This window comes from Danio aesculapii, chromosome 7, assembly GCF_903798145.1.
Source record: "Danio aesculapii chromosome 7, fDanAes4.1, whole genome shotgun sequence".
NCBI lineage: Eukaryota > Metazoa > Chordata > Actinopteri > Cypriniformes > Danionidae > Danio > Danio aesculapii.
The window spans coordinates 51,169,592-51,183,894 of NC_079441.1; the positions used below are offsets into that span (position 1 = coordinate 51,169,592).

At 36.6% G+C, this 14,303-nt stretch overlaps 1 protein-coding gene across 1 annotated transcript in view; it reads right to left on the reverse strand.

Annotated features, from left to right (window-relative positions):
* Window positions 1–2,613: 2,613 nt before the first annotated feature.
* The window catches only part of col4a5 (collagen, type IV, alpha 5 (Alport syndrome)), a 98,171-nt gene continuing 86,481 nt past the window's right edge, over window positions 2,614–14,303 (reverse strand). The window contains exons 42-49 of the mRNA XM_056462131.1: window positions 13,109–13,180; window positions 12,891–13,019; window positions 12,127–12,225; window positions 10,653–10,865; window positions 7,809–7,986; window positions 7,600–7,714; window positions 5,381–5,553; window positions 2,614–3,940 (exon numbers count right to left, since the gene is read on the reverse strand). Coding sequence (XP_056318106.1) covers window positions 3,859–3,940; window positions 5,381–5,553; window positions 7,600–7,714; window positions 7,809–7,986; window positions 10,653–10,865; window positions 12,127–12,225; window positions 12,891–13,019; window positions 13,109–13,180 — 1,061 coding nt within the window. The 3' untranslated portion in view covers window positions 2,614–3,858. The remainder of the gene's footprint in view (window positions 3,941–5,380; window positions 5,554–7,599; window positions 7,715–7,808; window positions 7,987–10,652; window positions 10,866–12,126; window positions 12,226–12,890; window positions 13,020–13,108; window positions 13,181–14,303) is intronic.

The window sequence follows — 14,303 nt, forward strand, 5'->3', positions numbered from 1 at the left end:
CACTATCGGGTCATTATATGCAACCAAGGCATTATATGGTACAGAATATTTAAAAATGCCATTAAAAAATTCCTTAAAGCTTGTCTGATAGGATCATCAAATTTCCACAATAGGACACAATGAAGTGCTCAAAATTAAATTAAATTTAAAATAATTACTCCAGTTTCAGTGCAAGTGAACTACCATGTCCCAAGTCATGTCTGCTCATGTTCAGTTACTAATATAACTTAAAAAAATCTAATAAATACTAGACTTTTCATTGATCTTGTATTTTCATACATAAAATACATTTCACCAAATACATTTTCTAAAAATAATTAAAATATATTGATAAAATATTTAAATAAACGTGTGTCCCCCTGTTACTTTAACTGTAATCCCCATAAAAATGCCCCCAGATTTCTCCTCTAGTCACGTGATTCTCAGGATTCTCAGGAATTTTGCTTAACTATTACACTGCGTCCATGGTATTGCTATTCATTATTAATAACTTATTTTATACAATTAAAGATCAGTTTAAATCCTGTGCATAATTTTTTTAGGGAATGGCACTCTTGCCTGCTGCAGAAAAGCAGAGATGATACATCATGGTGCAAACCAAAATAAAAACTCAAATTTAAAATAATAGTTTTATTTGCAATTTTTAGTATTTGACTATTTGTACTGTACGAAATTTAAAATGTTCCTTGTATTTTATTTGGCTTTTTTGACAATTGATGTGATTTCTCAGATGTGACATTGAAAAATGCTGCTGTTTTTTCTTTTGATAATTCAGTAACCATCATTTTGTTATTGATAATCGAATGTGGGTGTGGCAAACAAGCTGCCTTAGTTCTTATTGTAAGGTCCACCTTGTTACTTTGTGTCCACCCTGTTACTCCTCTCTCCACCCCGTTAACTATTTCAAGAGTTCACACTTAGCTGATGATTAATTATAAGCTTGTTTGGCATGCTGTCCCGGGAGAGAGCCCTGAGCTCATAAGATCCTCGAGCCCGGGGCTCCCTCCCCTTGCAAGGCGAGAAGGGAGTTTGAGCTCAGGTAGATCTCGAGAACTCCCCCGCTGCAATAACCAATGAACAGCCACTGATCGCTCTTGAGAGATAACCATTTACTAGGAGCATGTCTATAGTGCCGGTTTGGATTAGTCAATTAACTTATGTTGCATGTTTTTTGGACGGTGGGAGGAAACCGGGAAACCCGGGGGAAACCCACGTGAGCACGGGGAGAAAATGCAAACTCCGCACAAAAATGTCTGCTGGTTTGGTAAAGCCTAGAACCAGAGACATTCTTGCTGTGAGGCAACAGCGCTAAGCACTGGGCCACCGTGTCACCCATCTAGGAAGAAGGAGGAGTAGGGGTGGATGGGGGGATTCTTCAAAACGAAGATAGCGGTGGTACGTAACCCAGGGTATTTGTAGTAGCTTAGGAGTCATCTGATTGGTGCATTGAGAATTGGATAATGCGGATCCAGCCGCTAGCAATCATAAGCACGTGATCCTCTCGAAACTTGTTTATAACTAAACTTCACATAGTTTTTTCATATAATTAAATAAAATCAACATATATTACACATGTTTTTCTGGTTACTCGCATCAAAGAACTGACAAAATTAAGTTGTTTAAAAACGGGGTTTAATTTCAATGCAGTCTCTTTTTATATTAAATGAAATACATTAAATTTACAATGAGCTATAAATCATAAGTCTTTTTCAGATATTCCTTGCCTTTTACTCTGGTATACTCTGGTATTTTATATATATAAAAAAACATTTTATAAAATATCATTGCAGGGTAAAGTGAGGGACATTTTAGCTGTAAGATGTAAATATTACAGTAACTATTTATTTTCGTAACACTTTATTTTGATGGTCCATTTGAGAATAAGTAGACTGTCTGCTTAATATCTGTTGATATGCTCAACAGACATGTAACTGACTATAAGAAACTTTGCAAGTACATGTCAACTTTCAAGAGTGTTCGGTAACAGGGGGGACATTTGGCTCGTGTTACATGTTACCTTGAGCTTTAAAAACATGTTTTGGCAAGAAGCCAGACTCATTTACAATCTTAATTAAAGTATTTCGTTTTAATAATTTTAAACCATTAAAGCTGCATTAGATGAAAGAGACCCTTATCGGGACAGATCGCAGATTTTTGTGCGCATCGCGCATTACCAAACGCACTTCCCTTTTATATCATTTCATGCAGTCGTAGCCTAATTGATAAAATAGAAAGTCTTAAAGAATGCAAACAGTTCAGCAGCACTAGGATAATCGGGAGATGCAATTGGGCCCGCTTAAACATTACAGCATTTTTCTTACACAAAGAGCAAATATTAAGCTCACTGTCTGTGAACGACGCACAGAAACTGAAATTGATGGGTATAAGCAGGTCTGCTCAGGGTAAAGGCATCGGCTCAGAGCTTTGACAGTGTTCTGCGTCTCAGGTCTCCCTCTAGTGGTCGACAATCATAAATCTGCTATTTCTGTGCAACATCACCTGACATTTTAGATGGGAGGAAAAAACTGCAAAGAAAACACAACACCTTTGGAATAAGTAAACCATAATAAAACCAGAAAGAACAACAAAAAAAAAATGGCACCTTACACAGACAAAGTTTGTTTCTTTTATTTCAGTCATTTAAGTTCATAACAACTGGATACTAAACATAAAAGTGGGAAATGATTTTGAAATAGACATTCTTGCACCCCATGATGACCTAGAAAAAATAGTTCAGTTTTAGATGAGCTCAACCACGATCGGTCAGCAAATTTTAAATGAAAAATATGCATACATATATCAAATAGCTATAATATAATACGCCACAGTGGTTTGCTTCAATTTGCTGACACGCAGTGGCTCTAAAACCACAGTACACCACACTGTGGTGTAATATAAACACAAATAAGAACCAATGACAGGTTTACAAACTCATAACACTAGTATCTGATGGATTTTCACAGATATTTCCTTGCTGGTTTAATGAAATCAAAATGGAAGGAAAGAAAAAAAAAAACTGCACTGATGAAGAACACACTGACCTTTGCTTGACAACTAGTGAATAAAAAAACCTCCTACAGCCAAATCAAGTTTCTGGATATATACTTTCTTTTTAATATATATATATATTTATAAAATACTGTTTCATTTAAAGAAAGTTCTTTGTACAAACGTCAGTGTAAATGAACGTGGAGCTAATATGTGAATAAAAAACGTGAGTGGGTGAGTGTACTGACAAAGAACCCAGAAATTCTTTAACAAAAAGATCCATTTGGTTTTATACTAAAAAGGTGTTTTACACAATATACACATTTTATTACTTACAAAGAGAGAGAGAGAGAGAGATAAATGACACAATGCTAAAAACGTCCTGATACAGCAGTGTTAGTACCACCAATAAAGAAGAAAAAGTGATTGGGGAGGGGGGAAAGATAATAAAGCAGTCCCATTAATGTAACGCTTCAGTGCATGTCGTCTCTTTGATGTTCAAAGTGCCGATTTGGTAACATGGAGACAATTCAACCCGAAAACAACCAACAAAACAAAACAAGTGAGAGCGCTTCTCACAAAAACAGTACCATTTCTTGAAGGAAAACATGAAAAAGAGAGAGAGAAAATATCTAATGCACGTCGTGTCATGGCACCTTGCTGGATCTGCATGATTCTTTTGAGGTACTTCTTTGAAAAAAATAATAATAAAGACTAATAAAATTCATTTGTTCTGTTCAGTTTCTTTTGCTGTGTTGCACAGTAGCACCATAGAGTTAAACGTGAAGAAACCGCACCAATGAAACTCCACCGGTGATCAGCAGTCCTTGATCCTTAACAACAACAACAGACTGCACGAATGTCACTACGTTACGTCCTCTTCATACACACCACACAGCGGCTCACGCGGGTCCTCAAGTTTCCAGCTTTTAGAGTCTCTGACTGCGGCTTTCTGTTTGGGCAGAGGAAGAAATACACATATGTTTGAATTGTGCCTTTTTAGGAGTTGAAAAAATAATTATCTGCCAGTGGGGAAAGTCTTTCATATTAAAAACAAGATTATTTTACTTACTGGCATATTATTCAGCTCATTTTACGGAAAAAAATGACCAAAGTGGGGCTCAAAATGAGGGAGCATATTTCGATTTAAGTCCCATTTGCTGCATTTACAGATACAGCAACAGATACAGCAACAACAGGCGCTACGTAATAATCATGCCCCACACAAGAGAAAGCTCCTGATCGGTTAACGTGGCGTGAAGGTCCGCTGAAAATCAGATTTTTCCAACTCGAGAGATTCGCGCAAAACAGTCAACTAGCGAATCGCGTCATTCGTGCTGCCTCATTCACGCGTATCGCACCACAGGATGTCTATTCGCACCCTTGCATTGACTTAACATGTAAATCATTCGTGCTTGACGCTTCTTCCGCATCTGGTGTGAACGCAGCGTAAGGGGGCTAATAATATTGACCTTAATTTTTTTTTATTAAAACTGCTTTTATTCTAGCCAAAATAAAACACATATCTTGTAATATTAATTGCAGATACACTGCATGAAAGTTCAGCCAAAATTTTACATTTCATCACTATTTGCTCTCTCTCTCAGGTGGTTCCAAACCTTTATGAGTTTCTTTCTTCTGTCGAACACAAAAGAAGATATTCCGAAGAATGTTGAAAACCTGTTACGATTGACTTCCATAATATTTAAAATAGCTCTTATGTCCAGCGTTGTGTTTGTATTTATAATTAATTTATGTAGCACAGTAATCCTGCGAGACAGGACATTTCATTCCTCTGTATGTCCACACATGTAGCGGAATGACAATAAAGCTTGACTTGACTACTGACCAATATTGACCACTGACTTCCATAATAGGAAAAACAAATACAGTGGAAGTCAGTGGTTACAGGTTTCCAGCTTTCTTCAAAATATCTTTTTTTTGTGTTCAACAGATGAAAGAAACTCATAAAAGTTTGAAACAAGTAACGGCCCATTCACACGGGGCATCAGCGTCAACGCTTCCCATTCACTCTGAATTTGTCATCAGGCATTGCCGAACTAAATTGTGGATCTGTCGGCACCACTTGGAGTTCCTCACTGCTGAAGTTGGACATTTTTAAACTTTTTGCACCAACGGAAGCGTCGGCCAATCAAATCGCTTTATGCAAATACCCTAGCTCAAACAGTGGCCGATTGTGGATTAAATTAATTGGCTGACACTGCTATGACGATCGCGTCAGGCCTGACTTCAGACACTGTCAAGTGTTGACACTGAAGCCCCGTGTGAATCGTGCGTAAAGAGTGAGTAAACAATGACCTAATTTTCATTTTTGGGTGAACTATCCCTTTAAGAATTATTTTTTTTGGTGTTCTTCTGATTGAAACATTACCTGAACATTTCGTTCACGTCCACAGTGGCCAGCCAGAAGCTGTAGGAGTTGCCGTAATAATTGCAGGTTCCTCGTCCGTGGCACTCGATGAAGGGAGCGGAGCGAAACTCCTCCAGACAGGAGCCCGGAGAGGCCAGAGCCTGACCTGAACCCTCAGCACCTGCACTGGTGTGCTGAAACACAGAAGCAATAATCAATCCCAATTAATGTGTTAACAAGGAGGAATCCGTATTAAAAATATCTGATTCGTACTGTTTTCATTTAAAGAAAATGTTTGAGACCACTTTGATGTCACATGTAGTAACCAAATTAAAAGTACAAGGCTTTCATTAATTAAACCCACAATATACACAACTTACATTTAAAATACTTTTTTTGTATAAATATTATGAATTTCTGTGTTATGAATCTCAAACTTTTTTAAAGTTACAGCATTTCTGCATCCTAAAAACATTCATATTGATTAATAATGCTCTTTATTTGTTGTTAAATGTGTCTAATGTGAGTTTGATGTTTGACTGATTGATACTAATGGACTAATTGATACTCTTTTGAAAATAAGTTAAAGGCAACATTAAAACTGAAGTCTTTTAGTGCGCTACAGTATGTGTTAAAATGGTTTAATATTTGTGATATTAACTACTCAACCATTTTGTTGTGAGTGCGTGTTCACAAAGAAAGGGAGCTTGAATGTTCTGAAGCATCAGTTCTTGGTGAATACACATATCTTCCACTGTGTTAATAAGACCAACAAATGATTCTTATGTGTTTGAACTTTCTTTTTAGTTCCGTCTTCACTTTGTTTTTAAACGAGGCCTCTGAATTTTGTTGTGGAAAATGGCCTTGCAGTCCAAAGTGGTCTAAAAAGGGTCATTCGTTTTATGGTACTTTTTTTTTAAAGATAAACCCAGCAAACTATTTTAGGTTCTAAAAATGTTGACATTAGGTTCATTCATTTTCCTTCAGCTTAGTCCCTTTATTAATCAGATGGGAAACACCCATACACACTTGTTCACACACATACACTACAGCCAATTTAGCTTATTCAATTCAGCTATTGCACATGTGTTTGGACAGTGGGAGAAACCGGAGCACCCAGAGAAAACCCACGCGAACACGGGGAGTACATGCAAACTCCACACATAAATGCCAACAGACACAGCTGAGGTTTGAACCAGCAACCTTCTTACTGTGAGGTGACAGTGCTAAACACTGAGCCATTGTGGGACCACCATTAAGTTATATATATTTTTAATATTCTGAGATTGTTCCAAACGTTCAGTATTTTAGGACAATTCATTAGTTATTAACATAACAACACACAAATTGTTCTTTATTATTGTAATGAACAAACCACTTCATTGAAAATGCAATACATAAACCTCATAAATCATTTGATTGTAATGTAATTTTGACTGGAATAATTATTGTGAAAAGCGCTATACAGATATACTTTAAATGAATGGAATTGTTCCAAATATTTTCTATTAACATCACAATAATGTTCCAAAAACAATATATTAATAATGTTACACACTAAAAATTTACACAACCTTTAAGATATGTCACAGGACTTTCGGAGAACTGTCCCTGTTAGCTGGGAAATGGCTTGCACGTTGCTTCCCCCCACTGACTTTGATTTGGCAGACAAGATCTGCATCCCAAATGGCACACTATACACTAATGCACTATGTAGTGATTCACTTACACACTCAACAGCATAGTATATGTATGTAGTGTCGTCACAAATGGAACACTAATGTTCTTTTACTAAGCGGAAATTCAAACTGTTTCCCTAATGACGAAATAAATGATGAAACTACCAAATAATACCTGCCATGAATATATCCTCATTCACCATCGAGAGGCGATATAATCACTCGCATAGGAGAACACTGCTTTCACAATCTAAAATAAATAAAGTGACCCAACATCTGCGCCCAATAGCTCCGCCCCTTCTGCTACATGAGCAAAGCTGTGGTCGTTGAGTGTGTGAAGTGTCCAACATTACACACTTTATTTTACCGGTTCAATAAGTGCATCATCCGGGTAATTAAAGTGCACTTATTATTTTTAGAGTTTTCAGTGTGAACAATACTTACACTATTTATACTACAAAATGGGGTAGAATAGTGCATAAGCATGTGATTTGGGACCCACCTGAAGTATTTCTGAACATTTCTAATATTCTGTTCCTTCTAGACATTCACAGTACATACCATCATGAAGGAGTAACCGATCCAGAGGGTGTCCCAGTTTTCAGGGCAGGCTGGCAACTGAATGGTCTGACTGTGTACGGCAATCACCATTGCTGGAGCTTCACACACAGAACACCTACAAACACACACATACACAAGATTGAGGTGATAAAATGGATTCAGGTCCTGTAAATGGATTTACACTCCTCATCTGTGTTGCAGTCTCTTACCGGCTGATGTAAGGTTTGATGTTCTCTCCAGTGATGGGTGCCATGGTCATGGGCATGGGCTGCGGTGTGGACAGCCAGTACGAGTAATCATTACGGGAAGCGAAGTTGCAGACATTGTTGATGTTGCAGAACATGAAAGGCATTGTGCTGAAACGACGTAGACAGCTGCCAGCCGTACCTGATGGTTTTTGAATAGAGAAAAAGATAGTCAAGATGCAGTATGGTGTACAGTCAGGGGCGCTGCTAGCAATTTTGGGCCCTATGAAATATATTCAAGTACTGCTAGTGCTGTTAATCAAGGGGCCCACTAGGGGGATATTTAGATGATTCTAATGGGCACATGCACTTTTGGGACCCCCAGAAATACTATCAGGGGGCCCAAAGCCTCCAAATTAAATACTTTTTTCTGTTTTGTTTTCCAAGAAGGATGGTGTGCTTATTAGAAGGTCTCTGGGAAATACTTTTAAACTTCTTATAAGGGATTTAATGTTGTAAGTCTGTTTAAAGGCCTGGTTTTAGCTTAGGACCCAGTGGTTGGAGACCCCTGTCTTACACCCTAGTGTAATGACATTATATTTCTAATAAGCAACTGCTTATTGTATGCCATGCTGAAACATTCAAATAAAGCCATGTAGGAGCACTAACTGTTGACTATTGTCTTTCATTTCAGTTAATGGTGTTTGTTGTCACTGTTTCGTACTGAGACCAGAAGTCGTATAATATAATATTAACATATGTTTCATACAATGTAATTAAACAGCTAATGCACATAACAAATCTTGTTACACAAATAAATATTCCTTCTACATGTCAGAAGTATATAAAAATAAATGATTCTCCATGATTTATAAGAGAACCGGCATTACATGTCTATAATAAAAGATTAGTGTTTTATTAGGTTTATATCTTATTTTTGGTCAACCAAGCAATTAGAAATCCTACTGTAGCTGTAAAAGCAAACATGGAGCTACTTCATTGAACTTTCATTCTGACTGACAGTTAAACCGCATGCTCTTATTTTGGTGTAATTACAGTGTGTGGCTATTTATTTCTGTACAATAGCATAAAGTTAAACAGAACTATGCATTTTAGTGTTCTTGTGGCAATACATACGCTATTAATAATGCATGTGTTTGAGCATCTTTTTTATATAATATTACAGTAACTACTGCACTCTAAAATATGATGGATTGTTGTAATCCAACCTTGGGACAATATTGAAAAACCCAACTATTGGGTTAAAATTTTTTATTTTAATTTAATTTAAAAAATCACCCAACACTGTCTATGTCCGTATTTGACACTGAGTTATAACATCCTAGCATTTTTTTTGAGCATGGAGGTTCATTATTTTTTAGGCATTTACTAGGTAATGACTTTCAATCAATGTTTCTTCATTCATTTTGTCATTAACAAGAAGTATTTAAAAATTATTTGATAACAGTAAAGCATCTTTTAACTGCACAAAATGTTTTTCTTACGTAGATTTTCTTGTCTTGTTTTAAAGAAAAACTCACTTAACTTTGACATATTACATCCTAAAACAAGATAATGGGCCGTATCATACACCCGGTGCAATAAGGCGCTAATGTGTTTTGTGCGCTTTGTTGCCACTTTCAGACCAGCGCAACCCTAATTTTCACTTTTTGCGTTTAAATAGCAAACCACTTTGCACCACTTTGTGGACTCATGGGTGTTCCGGTCTAAAAAGGAGGTGTGTTAAGGTGCATTGTTGGCACATTGCTATTTTGAGGAACTAAAATAGACTGTGCCATTGACCAACTAAAAGCAGCTCTAAAGTCCAGAAGAGCACGTTAGTTGTGCGCCTATGCATGTCCAAATGCTTCCACATTGCTTAATCCACACAGGATGTACAGCAATACACAAATATCTTTACAGATGAAAAATTAAAGGATTAAAATGTTGCAAAAATGATTATTTTCTACATAAATATAAAAACCACTGCCTCCATGCCTTCATCTTGGGAGGCTTTTTTCAGTTTATTCATGACAACTTGCATTTGTATTTTGTTTTTATTATTAGCAGAATTATTAATTATATGCAGATTTATTTTTGTTTTAATAAAAACAAGTTTAGATTTGTCCACCGGTTGGGTTTTGGAGATGTATGCGTCACTATATGGGACATAAGAATAGGACGTGTGTTTGGATATAACTTTTTTGACCAGACTTCATTATTATTGTTCATTTATTCGTTTGCTGGAAATTAGAACTGAAATAGTTTTGAATCAAATTTTTGTGCTTAACAAACTAAATTAAATATGTAGGCTAATGGATGTCTTCAGTGGAGTGTGTACAGCACTATTTCCTGACTCCATGAAATTAAAGGAGTAAAGAGTAAAAGTAAACTAAAGATAGAGTAAAGAGGTCGATGGTCTGTTTAAATGTAAATGGCAAATGTGATATGACGTGACGCAACTGACTCTTAAAGGGAATGGGAGATGAGACTCTGATTGGTTTAATGCACTTTATGCTCAAATCACACCCAGAACTCATTAATAGAATAAGCTCAACCCTGTTAGACCCTGCGCTAGAAGCAGAGCATATTTTACCGTCCTTAAAATAACAAAAGTGAATTTGGACATGCACTTAATGAAATTGTGCCATGCGCTTTAGACTTTGCACCTAGATCATTAAAATAGAGCCCAATATGTTTTGCTTGTCTAGAAAATGCTTCTTGTGTTATGATTTTTTTGGACTAGAAACAAGACAGAAATAAGTAAGAAAAGCATTTTGCAGTGTTTTTGAGTTTTTGAGTTTCAGAACAAGTAATCTGAATCCAGCCCTAGTGACGTGAAAAAGCACATGCGTGGAATTTGCTCACCCAGATCTTGACCATGTGCCCGCTCGTTGCCTTGCACGTAGAGTAAAGAGTAGCCATCGTAGATTGGGTTTGTGCCATCAGGACACGATGGCACTTCTATTGTCTGACTGTGGCGTGTGATCAGAAAACCATGTGCACCAGACAAAGTTCCGGTGATACCTGGAGGTCCCGGAGCCCCATCTGGACCTGGAGGGCCAGGGTAACCACGCTGACCTGTAAATAATAATTAATTTTTTTTTGTGATTAGGAGGCCAGTACATGGAAATGGAGAAAATGTGGGAAGTGCTTCTTGTTCATCATCACGTTATCAAAAAGTTGAAGAACTTTTCTGCAAATGTCATGACCAGGAAACACTGCCTACTTCTTCTCCAGAAAATTCTAAAGTTAGTAAGTTCTCCAAAAGCATAAATTCTATGATTGCTTATTTCCAAATAACATTTTATTTTGATAACACAGATTCATCCTTGAAATACAAATGAAGACATTAAAAATAAAATACTCTAGAATTGTAAAAGTAATCCATATTAGTTCAGAGTATGAATTCAAGCCTTGCCAGGAGAAACAATTGCTTTATATGATGAAAATGTTTAACCCATTTGTGCCCATTTTTTCTAAATGGTTTTATGCATGTATCCTTGATAATTGTGGCATATATGAAGATGTTTTGCATTTATTTTCTCCAGATTTTAGATTATTTTCTACAAAACCATATTTGAATATGTGGCAACTATAGTTGATGGTGGGCAAATATGTTGCCCTCATGTCCACATGCCCATATGTTGCCCTACAATGTCAAATTTAGATAGGAGGAGAATATATATATACAAATTCATCATTATTGTTCAATCAGCTCCAGTGTTATTTATTCCAGTGTTATAACTATCATTGTGAAAGTGGGAACAGTGGGAGAAGTAAATTTTACTCTAAGGATTTTGCTGTCAAATCGTGTATCGTCTACTTTAAAGGAAAGATATCAGTTAAAGGATTGTTATGTTTAGATGGGGTATAATGAAAGCAAGAAACATCAAACAAGAACAATAATTTAGATTTATTAACTTAATAACACATAATTCCCTAATTCCCAATGATTTATGTACTTGTACTTATGTACCCTTGCATCCTGGAATTAGGGGTAGGAAGCTGAGAGCATCACGTGACAGAAAAGAATTCATTTCTTTCTTTCTTGAAATCTTTGACAGGGTTGTATGCTTGCATGTCATAGAGAAATTAATCATGGATAACACCTAGAAAATTACTTTTAAAGGGAAAATGGCAACTATAAAACTTCTGTAACTATAGTTGCCGGTGAGTTTAAATGGGTTAGTACATGAAAGTGAGTAACTGAATTTAGATTTTAAGGGGAACTATTCCATTACAGTGCATGTTTGGTTTATGTTATTCTTTCAATGCTTTAGCTTTTAATTAGAAAGAAAACAGTAAAAAGACCAGAGTTGAACTTAAAACTCAATATTACCTGGTTGTCCAGCTGGACCTGTGTCTCCCTTCCTTCCAGGTGAGCCGTTAAATCCTGGAGGTCCCATTGGTCCTGGGTCTCCAGAGCTGCCAGGTGAACCTAAAAGATCAAATAACATCAGACAGGATCAGGAAAAAGATCAGACCAGGACCTACAGTTGAAGTCAGAATTATTAGCCCCCCTTTGATTTTTTTTCTTTTTTAAATATTTCCCAAATTAAGTTAAACAGAGCAAGGAAATTTTCACAGTATGTCTGATAATATTTTTCTCCAAGAGAAAGTCTTATTTGTTTTATATTGGCTAGAATAAAAGCAGTTTTTAATTTTTTAAAAAACATTTTAAGGACAAAATATTTAGCCCCTTTAAGCTATATTTTTTGATAGTCAACAGAACAAACCATCGATATAAAATAACTTGCCTAATTACCCTAACCTGCTTAGTTAACCTAATTAACCTAGTGAAGCCTTTAAATGTCACTTTAATCTGTATAGAAGTGTCCTGAACAATATCTAGTCAAATAGTATTTACTGTTATCATGGCAAAGATAAAAGAAATCAGTTATTAGAAATGAGTTATTAAAACTATTATGTTTAGAAATGTGTTGAAAAAAATATTCTCTCTGATAAACAGAAATTGGGGAAAAACAGGGGGGCTAATAATTCAGGGGGGCTAATAATTCTGACTTCAACTGTATATAGCCTTTACCGGCCTGTGCAATTTTTAATTTTTGATAGCTTAGTGTGAACTCTTTAATAACCACTAACCTGGAAGACCCTGCAATCCGGTTGGTCCGGCTTGACCTCTGCCGCCTGGAATACCAGGAGGTCCTGGTGGGCCACGCTCGCCCTTCAAGACAATAGGCTCTGGAGCATAACCTGGGGGTCCGGGAGGTCCTGTGAACAGAAGAGAAAATTAAATGTTAGATCATGTATTTTTATGAAATCGATAGAATAAAAAAAAATTCAGTTTCAAAAAGACACACCTTTATCTCCAGCCTCACCACGTGCTCCAGGGAGGCCAGAAACACCAGGTGGACCAGGCAGTCCTTTAGATCCTACAACAGGCAGAAAATCATGTGGATAAATGCCTTCATAAATTATGCTTCACCATCCTTTATTAATTCACTCTGATGAAGTTTCAACACACAAAGTATGCTGTTATTTTGACAATGACACAGTTAATACGACAGTGAATCAAAAATACAGCTAAATGTTATAAGTTAAATGAAGACTTTCTATTTAAATTATTTAAACATTTCGTTTAGCCCCATGAGGACAGCCCATTCTACAGTCTACTTTAACCATTCTAAGTCTACTTTATAAAAATAAACAGTTTAAGTTTAAGAAACCATCCAATCACTCACTATGACTGTAGAGTAAACTACAGTATTCACATTTTAAAGGGGTGGTCCTCTACGATATCATATTTTAAACTTTAGTTGATGTGTAATGTAGCTGTGTAAACATAAACAACATCTCTCAATGTAAGATGCTAAAAATGCATTGCAAAGGGAGACATTGGCTTTTACAGAGTTAGCTTAGCAAAGCATACAGTGAACGAAGTTTCGGGACTACAAAAAAATACATTCAAGTTAATGAGATCACAATCGCTTTAGGTTAAACACGTTCACCATGCGCAGCGAAGGGCCGTGGCCAGAGGCGCTGTAATGTTATAGCAGAGAAAGCTTAAATGACGTCCAATCACTGCTATTTCCACAGAGCTTCTTCTGTTTCTGTATTTGGGCTTCCAAAGGACACGACACAAAGAGAGAAGAGATTACAATTTAATTTTAATCATGTTCTAGAGAATTATAAAAATATATATAGCTCACAAAAGATATGTGGACGTCTCATATTACTTACACTTGCTTTTAGCCGAATATATGTGAAAGACACTTGTCAGATTTTATTTTAGAGAGCAAGCATGAGGTTCAGCTGTGTCCTCTTCATTTTCTGTCTGATTCAGGCTCAAACTGATACAGCTAACAGCTAAACTGTCTGACAGTATTTACACAGCAGAGGCAAAGCAGATGCTATTAAGAGCCGTGACGCTTTTCCTGGTGACGTGGAGCCGATCCACAAATCACGGCACATTATGTTAGCTGACCAATCAGAGCCTCTTAAGGGCGGGCTTTTAGGAGGAACTAGGAAATATGACAGTGGTTTTCATGTTAGCTG